This window comes from Channa argus, chromosome 10 (genome assembly GCF_033026475.1).
Source record: "Channa argus isolate prfri chromosome 10, Channa argus male v1.0, whole genome shotgun sequence".
NCBI lineage: Eukaryota > Metazoa > Chordata > Actinopteri > Anabantiformes > Channidae > Channa > Channa argus.
This window is the reverse complement of record NC_090206.1, coordinates 9939491-9952496: the sequence shown is the minus strand read 5'-3', so window position 1 is coordinate 9952496 and position 13006 is coordinate 9939491. Positions and strand designations below refer to the sequence as shown.

The 13006-nt window shown below is 39.4% G+C and overlaps 1 protein-coding gene across 3 annotated transcripts; it reads left to right on the top strand.

Moving 5' to 3' along the window:
• The first annotated feature begins 1132 nt into the window (after positions 1 to 1132).
• anxa6 (annexin A6) lies at positions 1133 to 11695 on the top strand. Of its 3 annotated transcripts, none has more exons than XM_067517879.1 (25): positions 1133 to 1381; positions 2302 to 2357; positions 3963 to 4047; positions 4231 to 4325; positions 4444 to 4557; positions 4637 to 4727; positions 4822 to 4901; positions 5047 to 5103; positions 5510 to 5603; positions 5993 to 6088; positions 6212 to 6270; positions 6457 to 6579; positions 6672 to 6730; positions 6991 to 7069; positions 7655 to 7736; positions 7822 to 7916; positions 8096 to 8209; positions 8790 to 8880; positions 8960 to 9039; positions 9214 to 9267; positions 9376 to 9469; positions 9549 to 9644; positions 9758 to 9816; positions 10076 to 10198; positions 11245 to 11695. In XM_067517879.1, exons 2-25 carry the CDS (start codon positions 2355 to 2357, stop codon positions 11302 to 11304), a joined length of 1983 nt encoding a protein of 660 aa, XP_067373980.1. In that variant the 5' UTR covers positions 1133 to 1381; positions 2302 to 2354; the 3' UTR covers positions 11305 to 11695. The 3 variants fall into 3 exon arrangements, with proteins under 3 accessions (XP_067373980.1, XP_067373978.1, XP_067373979.1); XM_067517877.1 differs by having other exon boundaries at positions 1137 to 1381; positions 10076 to 10213; XM_067517878.1 differs by having other exon boundaries at positions 1137 to 1455; positions 10076 to 10213.
• Positions 11696 to 13006: the final 1311 nt, after the last annotated feature.

The window sequence follows — 13006 nt, the reverse complement described above, 5'->3', positions numbered from 1 at the left end:
ATTTCAACTGGTCAACAGTTCGAGGCTTTCTTGGTACTATTTTTCACCTCAATGTGCTCCAAACAGGTCGAGACTAACTGTTTTTACTACACAGCCATGCTGCTGTAATAAGTGCACAGTTTGGTTTGATTTTGTGAGGCTGAAAGAAACAAGGCCTTTCCTGAAAAGATGTTGTCTTGATGGCAGCATATGTTGCTTTAAAACGTCTCTATATATTTTGTTTTGCATGAATGATACCAGACAGTGGCCCTAGAATTGACTGATATCAGATCACAAAAAATAAAAAATAAAAAATCACTGCAAAGCAATAACCTTATTTTGTTGATGTTGCTTATCTGTTTTGGTTTGTAATAGATAACTCGGGGATGGCATTGACCCAGCATACAATTACAGTGTGCAGTGCATTTTCAATGCAGAAGAGGTCAGTATATCATTATATTTCATCACTAGTACCTCCCACCTCCACGTTTACCTCATATGGAAAATCATTTTGGTGGTGCGTGTTTTTCTTAAAACGATAAAGCAAAAGCAAAGCTGGTGGCTTCCAGTCAGAATGAAAGTAATGAGTCACGCATCTGGACTCTCATTGTCCAAGGAGAAAATTTAAAAAAGTTTAAAGAAAATGTATTTTATGTCATGTATGAAACTAACTCACTAATCAGTGTCTGTGCCTCCTGTAAATGTTAGAACTATAGCACCACTAGTTCATCTGGGAGTTAATGGGAAGTCGTGAATGTTAGTGAATTTGAATATCATGGACATTTGGACTCTTGGTCTCTCTTCCCTGCCCCCCTTAGCTATGCTGGTGTCTCTCCCCACTTACTGGAATGGACGCCTGACAGGACAGAAATAGAACAGGCAAGGTGTCACATCAGTGCCAGGAAGCTCCCCTCTGTTACAGTCACATTTGAACTCTGTCATGTGACAAAGTTTAGAAATTCTACCAAAAATCTTGTATTTGTTGTAAATTCTGGCGTTGTTAAATCACCTTTAAGTGATTTTATAGAGAGGCACATTTTTCTTGTAGTTTGTTTTGCAGCAAAATGTAAAAAAAAAGTTGGGGTCCGTGCTTTCTGGACGAACAAGCATAAGCAGAAAAGCATGTGCGTAAAAGTGTGCGCAAATCAAGCGCACAGCGTCCGTGTGTCAGATATTAGTCAGGGATTAGTTGAGGATTATACGTTATAAACCTTATTGTCTTTAACATAATGCCCCGCTATGCATTCAGGTTCCTACACATCCTTTTGAGAAGCTATGCGACGCAGTCGCTGCGTCACAGTAGACACGTAACGGGACGGGTTGAGTCTGACCGGAGGAGACAGACAGAGCAGAGACAGCAGGACAACTTTCACATAGCACCAATACTTCCTGCACTGAGAAGGTAAGAGGTCGCTTGTTGTTTCGAGGCTTGTGGATTCCGATCTCATCCTCTTCAAACCTGCTTCACCACACGCTGTAAGTCACGTTAGAAAAAACGCACTGGAGACGTTTGCTGATTCACTATTGAATGGTCTCAAAGACCTGAACCACAAGAATACTCCTGGATGAAGTCAATAAGAAAAATATAAGAAAATAGATTGCCTTTAAGGGTTGCATCTGTGAGAAGTATAAATTTGATTTAAATGTATAGTTCCATACAAACCTCCAAAGTTGTTAGTAAGTTGGGTGTGGCTCTGTATATATAAGGCCAAGTTGCCCCCAGACTTGATTCTGACATTAAGCTAAAGTGTGCATGCTATTTTGGGAGACGTCTCATCTGTCTTAAGCAAACAGTACTACATTTAAAACCTGTATGGGGACACATTTTTCTGTTTTTCTGCACAAAAGCTGAGTAAAGTTAATATTCTAAATTCAGTGGGGAAAGTTAGCACAACTAGTTTCTCAATAGAAGCTTTACATGGATGGACAATTTCAAATGAATGTCTTTATTATAGGATAGACTCTGTCACTATGCAAATTGTGGCTGACTAGTTTTCCTCTCACTTGGCTTAATGCAAATTTCAGCCACCAGTGTGTCATTCTAGGTGAATGTGGGGACATGTCAGATAAAAAAGTGTGTCCCTGTTCCGTTTCTGCTGCTATGCTTTCTCAGAATTACAGTAGGTAGAGATCAGTTTTAACCAGCTGTCAGGCAGGACACGAACGCTTCTTTAGAATCACTCGTGAAAGGAGACATCATCATCTTCAATGTGTCTCATTGTGTGAAGGATTTCTCAGTGGCTAGAGACTCACTAGGCCATGGATGTTTAGCAATCTTGCTGTCCAACGCTGCATCAGCATTTCCTCTCTCTCCCTCTCTAGGCCTGAAATTATTGATTCGTGCACAGCATTGACACAGAAGACCAAATATAGAAATGGTAAGTGGACAAGACCTCTCTCATCCTGGATTATGTAAATATGTAGTGCAATCATGCTTCTGCTGGTGGAACGAGACTGGTTTTGTGTACCACTGAATAAGGTGGGGACAGAGTGAGGTCACACTTCTGTCACAGGTCACCATATGAGTCCTCTCCATCATAAAGACAGCAGTGTAGGGTGTCATAGCGACCTCTGGCACCTGCACATCTATTCAGCACACCTGATGTGTCAATTGTGGCTTTGAATAACTAATAAAACCTTGTGGCAGTCGTTGAAATTTATGGTCCCAAAAGACCCTGTCAATTTCATCCTACACACACTTGCTTTTAATTGCACTCTGGAAAATTGTTGTTTTGGCAACTGATGCAACAAACAGCATCTATGAAGAAAAGCAGTGGCTAACATTTAGCTTCTAATATAAAATCCATGTTAGGCTTTTGCTTTTTAGGACCTTCATAAGAAATGTTATTAGTTTAGTGAAAGGCCTGTTGCTAGGGTCTCGTATTTGTGGTGCTGTTGCTATGTGGTTGAAGCTCTCCAGCTGTCGTGAAGAATGATGGTCGCTGTAGTGAAGTAGAGGAGCAAAGCATGTGCAGAGGCCCCTTAGCAGGGTGGAGAGAACATTTTGGCTGATTGCCTCAATGCAGCATTTTACAGCAGCAGCTGCAGTTTGAGCTTTTAAATTCTTCTTCTTGTTCTTTTATACTATAATACAAAACCTTCACAGGCCCAACATAATTTAGCTATAACTATGTTTTATATGTAATCATATTTTCATACATTTTTATATACTCTATACTTTAAAAAAACTATACTAGTTTTTATTATAAATCTAACTGCTGTGTGTCAACCCCCCCACAAAGGGAGTTGCTTTACTCTATATGCAACGTGACTCCCTGCTACCCGTGCACACCCATTGTGCTTCCCCTACATGCATGGACAGCCACAAACAGACCTGCACACAGCAGGTTTTCCTCTGATCTGCGGTTGGTGAGACAGGTGCAAGCAGTCAGCTGCTCCAGTGGCAGACTTGGCTTCTCGTCCTGTCTCTGAGTTCTATCACAGCAACTTACACAGTTCACTACTGGGAAAGTGGGCTCAAACTTATGACCCTAAAAGTGTATTGTGAGTCTGGGTTATAAAAAAAAAATAAGTTAGGGGCTTTTGAGCGCTAAGTGTTTGTGCCATAAATTATGGCAGTAATTATGGAAATAATGCCATTGTTGTACCATGCTGCTATTATAGCAAGACTGTATATGACTAAATTACTTTACTTTTAAAATGGGTATTATCGTTTTGCTTGACTGTAGTTGCTCTTTTGTTAATGCTATGACTTTAAGACTTTGCTGACTCATGGCTTGTAGCCTCATCTCAGTAGCCACAACCCAGCTGATCACTGTTCCATATGACAGACACACACAGGCTAGAGTCCTTGCTCAAAAAATTCCCAGTATCCAACCAGTAGCATTCCTATTGCAGATACACTGGAGTATTTGCTGTATGCACAGAGGCTTGGATAGAAAGATACAGTTATGCCTTCATATACAATACATTGTAAAAATCAATGTATGTCATCATGGACGCACTTTTCATTCTTCTTACAGGTGTTCAAAGGCACAATTACAGATGCTCCCGACTTTGATCCCAGCGCTGATGCTGAGGTCCTTTACAATGCTATGAAAGGCATCGGTGAGTGCCTCACTCCTCCGTGATTTTTATCCACGGAGGCCCAAAGGTCGCCTTTAATTTTCCTGATTCACTGAATGTTCACACAAAGAATTTCACACAGCACTCACTACAGTAAGAAAGTCAGAGAGCAGTTTTCTATGCCTAAGATGGTGGCGGTTGAAAATGTTGCTTTGTGCTCCTCAGGTAGTGATAAAGACGCCATCTTGGACCTGGTCACATCAAGAAGCAATGCACAGAGGCAGGAAATAATCGCAGCATACAAGTGTAACTTTGGAAAGGTACAAGACTAATTCATTATCATCTCTTATCTCTTTCATCAAAACAGTAACCCAACAAGACCTTTACACAGTAGTTATAATGCCACAATGATTTTGTAAATGCATAATGTTTCAACAGGACCTGATTGATGATCTGAAGTATGAGCTGACGGGGAAATTTGAGCGTCTCATTGTCAGTCTGATGAGAACACCAGCCTATCATGATGCCAAAGAAATCAATGATGCCCTCAAAGTAAGATATTTACCCTTTACACAGCCCAGTCATATCCAATGAAGCAAGAGCTAATTTTTAATTCATGCTTTCCTTCAAGGGTGCTGGAACAAACGAGAAGTGCCTGATTGAAATCCTGGCATCAAGAAACAACAAACAGATACATGACATGGTTGCAGCATATAAGGACGGTAAGATGTGATAATAAGGTGTCACGTTGTATACATAAAACATAAATGATCGGTTCAGCATCTGTTCACATTCAACATCAGTTTCTGTCTTTAGTCTATGGCAGAGACATGGAGGAGGATGTAATAGCAGACACTTCAGGTCACTTCAAGAAGATGCTGGTTGTTTTACTTCAGGTCAGATTACTAAAAGTTTGATATCGTCAGCATCGAAATATCCAGCTCAAAATACGGTGACACTCTTTGCCAAGTACCTACAGTAAACATTGCCTTTAACTACTGAGAAACAGTGTGTGTTTTGGTTTTCTTGTTACGGTTTCAGGGGACCAGAGATGAGTCAGGAGTGGTGGATGCAGACTTGGTGGGGCAGGATGCACAAGTAAGACTTCCTCTCAAAATGTGTGACAATGTGGGACAGTTTGAAAGAAATGGATTGTACCTTTTTAAAATAAATATATCATTAAATATAAATAATTAAATATATCATTAATACAGTGATTGTTTTAAAGTTATGATAGTAATAATTACATTTCTTTGAAGATGATATAACAATCTTGGTGAGATGTGAAAGTCCTTTGTCCTTAGTATATTATATTGTCATTGGACTCCTGACTACTCGAACAAATTGTAAAAAAAGAAATGTGGATTTTTCATTTATTTCATAGTAAAACAACATTAAGGGTCTACAGTGCATTAAGTGACCAATGCTATATTATAATCATTTGTAATGTTACTGTCTAAGGTGGATCTTATGTCTCATTCTGTGTTTTCCCACCTGTGTGAAGGACCTGTATGATGCCGGAGAAGCGCAGTGGGGAACCGATGAGGCTAAATTCATCATGATCTTGGGAAACCGTAGTGTTGTCCATCTTCGCATGGGTGAGTGCAGCTTTCAGGGGAAGTTACCACTGCTTTCAGGCATCTAAGACATTTCTCCTTTGAGCTCATCCCTCTCACGAGTTAATGTTAAATTAAAAGCTCTTCAGAACTGAAGTTTAAATAAGGTAATTAGCATCACAGTTTTAATGCGATATGAGAGCTTTTATAGAAAGAGGTAGAAGGAAAGATGGCAAGAAAGAAGGAAATGTACTGTACATTTGATAAATCTGCTTTGATGCAGACTTTTATGGACATGCAAACTGTAGTGTTTATTTAAAGTACTAATATGAATTTTTTTTCATATAAGGCTGAAATGCCTGAATACCAGTTCATCAGAGTTGCATCTAAATGAGCATCATCTAATGTTATCTTGTTGTCTGTCTGTTTAGTTTTTGATGCATATGAGAAGATTGCAGAGACGTCCATCGAGAACAGCATAAAAAATGAGCTATCGGGAGACTTTGAGAGGTTGATGCTTGCTGTTGGTAAGAAGCGCTTAATCCACAGAAGACTTCAGTCATCTCTGCAGCCAATGAACCACGTTAGAATTGTTCTTGGGGACTGTCAAGCTGTCAATTAACACAGGTCTCTCTCTTTGTCTCTCATAGTCCAGTGTGTAAGAAGTGTTCCCATGTTCTTTGCCAAGTGCCTTTATAAGTCAATGAAGGTAAATGCACTCTGAGAAAAATAGCAATTTAGTCTGCATGGCTCCAACCTCCAATAATCTGTGGACATATAGGCTTTAGGAACACGTTCATGTGACATCTTTCTTCTATTTTTGAAATAGATTAGAAATACTTATTGTTGACATATAATCCCAAAGCTAAACACTTGTCGTCTCCTGCATTTGTAGGGACTTGGTACAGCTGACAACACCCTGATCCGGATCATGATCTCTCGCTCTGAAATTGACATGTTGGACATTCGAGAGTGTTTCCGCCTCAGCTATGAGAAGTCACTTTATAACATGATTATGGTTAGAAGAAAAAAATACAAATAGCATGTTTTACACACACTCAGCTCTTGGTAGTCCACCATTTAAGATTTCTTTGTGTGTGTTTAAAACAGGATGATACATCGGGGGATTACAAGAGGACTCTGCTTAATCTGTGTGGAGGAGACGACGAGTAAGTTGCCAGAGCAACCAGATGGTGGAGCCAGAGCACCACCCTTTTTAGGCGATGGCATAACTTTATCATTATTGTGATAGTGCAGAGATGCATGAAAATTAGCGGGTGAACATATTTGAATATTATGTGAAAGTAAAGCATCAGCGTTTAGTTTATTTCCATTGTGGATGACTCTTCCTTGAAATGCACCCACAATATTATATTTGATGTTTTGGCTTTTTTGAATGTGCCACGTTGTTTCAACCTCATCATTACAGCTTAGCAGGAGAGTTCTTCCCTGAAGCAGCTCAAATAGCCTATAAGATGTGGGAAACAAGTTCCATGACCAAAGTCCAGGTTTGGGCCCCATCTGCTCCCACGTTCGACGTGTCATTGCATGTTTGGCTTAGAAATGGCATGCATCGTATTACCGTGTTATCTGCTGGCCCTGCAATAATCTGCTTACTGTGCCTTCGACTTGTGCTCGTAACACTGTCATGTGCATACAGCGGAGCCTTTGTGTAACTGTGGAAACGATCACCAAAAGACAATTTGTTTTTGTCATACCGTGCTCTACATGCCACTGTTTGCTTCGCTTTGTCCTAAGAGCCGGTGAATGTTAAAAAGGTCTCAGCATTTTTGTCAACAAAAGGCCATCTCACTAATGTTTTGTGTGACTGTGTTGTGCTACAGTCTACCCACCTTTTCAGTGTTGGTGGTTGGTGTCATGGCTTCTAACCTCAAGGGGGCACTCTCCCCCTCAGAAATCCGAATTATTATCAGCTCAGTAAATTTTGAACAAGAACCTATTGCATGAAAAGTTCCCTTTTGCATGCCTTGCAAACCACTATAGCTAAACCACTGCCACTATAGCTTATTGTCCTGTGTACATTTAAATGCTAATTTCTTTTGCTTTGAATTTTATCATTTCCACTACTTCAGCTAAGGCCAACAGTCCGCCCTGCACCTAATTTTGACCCTTCTGCTGATGCACAAGCACTAAGGAAAGCTATGAAGGGATTTGGTATGGCACCACATAAATTACAGTAATTTCCACAACTGCAACATTGTTAAAAAAAATTAATTATTTACATCTTTCTTGACTACAGGAACGGACGAGGATGCAATCATTGACATTGTTGCTCGGAGAAGCAATGCCCAGAGACAAGAGATCAGACAGGCATTTAAATCCCTTTTGGGACGGGTGAGAGATGAATAATTGAACAAAAACCAAAATATAAATTAAGGCTACAATTGGAACATATTTTATTTACCTCCTTTATCTACCACGGGATGCTTTACGCTCAGGAAGAGCTCAAAATCTCATATTATCTGCTTCAAAGTATTTCCTGTAGCTATTTTGTGTATTTGATCTTTTCTTAGGATCTAATAAAGGACTTGAAGTCAGAACTGTCAAAGAACTTAGAGAGGCTGATCATCGGGCTCATGTTGACCCCTGCAGAGTTTGATGCCAAAATGATGAGGAAGGCAATGGAGGTAAAATTCATCTGAAATACTCATAGATGATTTGTTTTGACACTCTGGAGACTACATGTAAACTGTTGAGTTCATAAATACATCGTGTAAATCATTATGCACATCTAAGCTCAGAGCAGTGTAGCTGGTGCTTAAATGTCATGTAAATTACATAGAAAGAATTTGCAAGTCAAATAGCTTTGCATTTTAGCTATTTTCAATATATCAAACACTGACTTCCTTGTGAACATGAATCATCCTTTTCTCTGAGCAGACAAAAACAAAGAGCACAATTGTGTTTTATAACCCCTGCATCTATTTCGAATTTATATGCAGCGGAAACTAGGAATTTGCTAATACAAAGCCAAACTAGAACTACATTCTTATCACATTTTAGGCACTGGTTAAAGGCCTTGAGAGTAACAGAAAATTCTGTAATTAAATGCAAAATAGAAAATCTGAGATTTTGTCAGTACATGAAGTTTATGGAGGCCCAGCTCAAACTTAGTCCCCTCTTAGGACCTGTGTGGTGTGGTTCTTTTGTGAAACTCCTCTTGTGTTAAACTCTTGTGTTAAAAATTCTGACAACTTATTTTAACAGGGGGCCGGGACAGATGAACATGCTTTGATTGAGATCCTGGTCACCAGGAGCAACGAGGAAATATGTGCCATGAATATTGCCTATCAGCATGGTGAGTTTGATACCATCGAAAGTTTTAAAGACACTTTCTTGTTTTAGATACCTTCCACACACAGTATGTCATTTCACAGCCTATAAGAAGTCTTTGGAGGAAGCCGTTCAGTCAGATACATCGGGCCACTTCTGCCGCATCCTTGTTTCTCTCTTGCAGGTAATGTTTACCATCAGGAGAACTTGCCATGAATTTCCACGCCCACTCACTGGTTGCATTCTTTCTGCTGACAAAAATGTCTATTTCACAATGTCTTACATTGTTTCCCATAGAAAAGATTTTATATTCTTGGTGAACCACTAATATTATTATGTTACTTTTCACTTGGTACAGGGTGCACGAGAGGAGGGCCCTGCAGATTTGGAAAGGGCAAATGCGGATGCTGAGGTGATTTGGCGTATAATTTATTGTCTCCCATAACCTTGTATTGTGTTAAAAATGTCAAATAAAAGAATTGGTTGTTATGTTTGTTCCCATTGCTCTTGAACATTTTAGGAACTTGCCAAATCATGCAATGCAGACTCTGATGAAATGGAGATGAAGTTCATGAGTATTCTATGCACCAGGAGTTTCCCTCATCTCAGGAAAGGTAGAAGTCAAGATAGGTCACAATCGGTTAATGTTACAGATCCAAGTTTACAACAGATTGTGCTTATTTCTATTTGCAGTATTCCAGGAGTTTGTCAGATATACCAACAAGGACATTGAACAGATTATCAAGAAGGAAATGTCTGGAGATGTGAAGAATGCATATTATGCAATAGGTAATAGCCAACTATGACATTAAATTTTGATTCCTCTGTGTGTAACAATTTACACTGCTGACATTATCTATCCTGTGACTCTTCCTCGGCCTCTGTTCACTCTCTCTGTGCAGTTTGCAGTGTAAAGAACCAGCCCTCTTATTTTGCGGATCGGTTATACAAAGCCATGAAGGTATTTATAAATAGTGCTTTAATAATGGCAGGCTTATGTTATTGCATAATTTTTGCAGCAGGTCCATAGCACATCATTTGTGCCTTGTAAGCTAGATAAAGCACACAGCAAGGATGTATTTGTTAGTGCATGTATTATATTTAGCTTGTGTGTGTTATTCTGTGCATTCTTCAGTATTACTGCTGCAGAGTGGTTTCAGACTGTAGCAGCAATTCTAGCTAAATCTGAAAAACACAGAAGGTAATGATCTCCCATGCAGGGCCTTGGCACAGATGACAGAGCCCTAATCCGCATCATGGTGTCTCGTTGTGAGATCGACCTTTTCAACATTCGTAAAGAGTTCAAGGAGACACACGACGTCTCTCTCCATGAATTCATCCAGGTAGAGCCTATGATTGTAAGTTGGGGTCTTTGTCTTGTGGAACTTCTGCTTGCTTTGTTGGGTTGTTGTCTTATATGTGTCTCTGTGGATTGTTTTGTCTCATAAATTGTGTCTGTCTCTTTAACTGTGTGAATATGTGTTGCACATCCTTCTTCTGTAGCTGTGGTGGGGTAGTGGGGTATGGTAATCTATAGCTTACTACGGTGGACTACGGGTACTGCACAGCTGTTTAGGAATTTCCCTGCATGCTCAACTTCCTCTCTATGTCTGCTGTGTGATTGGGTGACAGTCGCAGAGATCGGAAGCCTCAGAATCTATTCTATATTAACTTAAAGATGAAACCTCCATGACACCAATACAGACAGAAGCAAGTAGGGTGCCCTGGATTGGCTTTGCCAGCAATATTATGAAATTATGCAACAGGAAGGATTGCTCTATATTGTTTATTCCTAAATGCAAGCTTGTGCATTTTTTTTGATGAATTGCAATTTACCAATGTATCAAAGTTGATGGTCTCAGAGCAAACACATGTATTTAAACACTATTTAAAGGTATACTTTGACATAATTTAGAAATAGACATCTTTGCTACCCTGCAGAGTCAGATGAGATGATACATTACTCTAAGCAGAAGCTGCTCTTCACTGTGCAGACATGAGAGTGGTATTGATCTAATCACATACTGTAACTCTCAATTAAGCAATAATTCCTAAAATGAGGAACAATTCCTTCAAAAAGCTATAGTATTTGATAATTGGGATGTTTATAAAGACAGAAATCTGTACGTATGAGGGTCAGCAGATATAGAGGGTAATTCCACTTTTAACTCTGTTGATTATAATCAATTACATGACGCCTGTCCTCATGACTCTCATTCATTCAGCATTAATTATAGATACATGGAGTTTAGTTATGTGTAAGTGAGATGAGTGAGAAGTAAACTTTGCTTTCCAGTTTTAGCTCTGTGATGACCAAATGTCAGCAGACACTAGCATTATTTTCCATTAGTTCAAGCTTGTTCTTTGTGTGTATTCCATCACTTTTCAGGGTGACACCTCAGGAGACTACCGTAAAACCCTGCTGGTGCTCTGCGGAGGGGAAGATTAAACTCTCTGCAGCTTTTTTCCCCAGACTTCAGTTACAGACCCCGAGACAAAGAATGATAACAGAATGAAACTGCTGTGGTTAGCATCAGAATCTATTGCCAGTGTTCCTAACTGCTGCCACTCTTCAGCCAAACCAACTGACTTGTGACTTCCTGGCCTTGCAAACCAGTTTATTTATCTCATGTCTGATTGTCCTATATGTGAGGACAATTTTGTTCTTTTTTTTACAGCGTCATATGCTACACAAAGATGTTCATGTTAGTGTAGAAAGGTGCTTCACATGGACAAGATTCTTGAGACTAGAAAGTGCTCAGTGCCTTCAGACCGTCCAGTGATTGCTGAGCTTTTAGGGCATCATGTACCTGAATGGAATAAACACAATTCAAAGTGTTGTCATGTCTCTTTTTTCTTACATTTTTAAACATCTGTTAATTTCTCATAGCCATTACACCAGTCCATATATTTCCCAGCCGTATCCTTTTTATCAGTATGGGCCATGGGCAGGGCAGTTCAATGATTAACTGTGTAGATACTGGCAAAAGAAGCAGACAGATCAGACTGGGAGCTAGAATATTTAACATTAGGAAACTCCCAGTACAATTTAATGGCTTGTTTTGTAATCTCAAAATCCCCATATGTCATTGTTGCTCAGAAAGGTGAGCCAAATATAAATATAAGCTGATAATATCGCAGTAGCATAGTTATTCAAAATAACATTTAAATTATTGAATAGCAGCTAGTAGCGAATGTTGAAAGGCCTATGTGTAAATAAAGTTTCTTATTCCATCCAACCACTCTGCTTGTTTACATTGAAACAGACTATACATGTTTAGAATTACTTCCTCCGCTACCTGTCTACCAACCATGACTAAACTGATACCCACACATTTAAGTAAGCAAAAAAATCTTTTACACTTAGTTGTATTGACATGTATTGACCTCATTCTTCATTGCTGGACTTGTGTATTCATTAATGGAGAAGAAAAAGTACAAGACAGCAGCAGTCTCTGTTCACGTCAGTGTCTCAGTTCATTGCCTATGTGCGAGCACAGCTGTTGTCAGGCCAAGTTTGACTTAAAAGAGGAAAGAAAAAAAGATGTATGTGGTGAGGAAATCCCCTCCAAATCTAAGCTAACAGTCTGCAGCAGTCACATTCTGGTTTATTGGCACACCCAGCCTAAAATTGCTCCACTTGATGATAATTATAAAAGATTAAGAGATTACTTCAATAGAGCATTGTGAATATGCAGCTCATGTCATAATATGCACTAATATATCAGTTCTTGAATTTCCCTTTTGATAGCTGGGGGAACTTTGTGCTGTGCTGTTGTTCACAACAGATTATGCAGCATGAGTTAAATCGATTGCAGTTTATATATTTAAAAGCATTTTGTCCTCCGGTATTGCTTTCAAAATTTGAGCTGTTCATCTATAGTCTCCATGATTCTGGTGAGATCATGATGTGATCATGCAAACAAGCCATGCACTGTCCCATATGTAGTGTGCAGTACATGCACACATGAATGTTTTGCACATTCTCCTTGAATGCCATGTTAGTCCTGTCGTGTCATATCTTTGTGGCCTGTTCTGTGGGGTTGTACTTTTTTGGCCTCTTGTATTCATAGTTGTTTGCATGTGTTAATGTGTGTGCAACTTGACGTACGTGCTGCAAGGTAACATACAAAAATGTGTTTAAGTCATTC

Coding starts and splice junctions, on each gene's coding strand:
- anxa6 (XM_067517877.1), top strand. Junction 5,604..5,992: donor TGTTGTCCATCTTCGCATGG/GTGAGTGCAGCT, acceptor CTGTCTGTTTAG/TTTTTGATGCATATGAGAAG. Junction 8,881..8,959: donor GAATATTGCCTATCAGCATG/GTGAGTTTGATA, acceptor GTCATTTCACAG/CCTATAAGAAGTCTTTGGAG.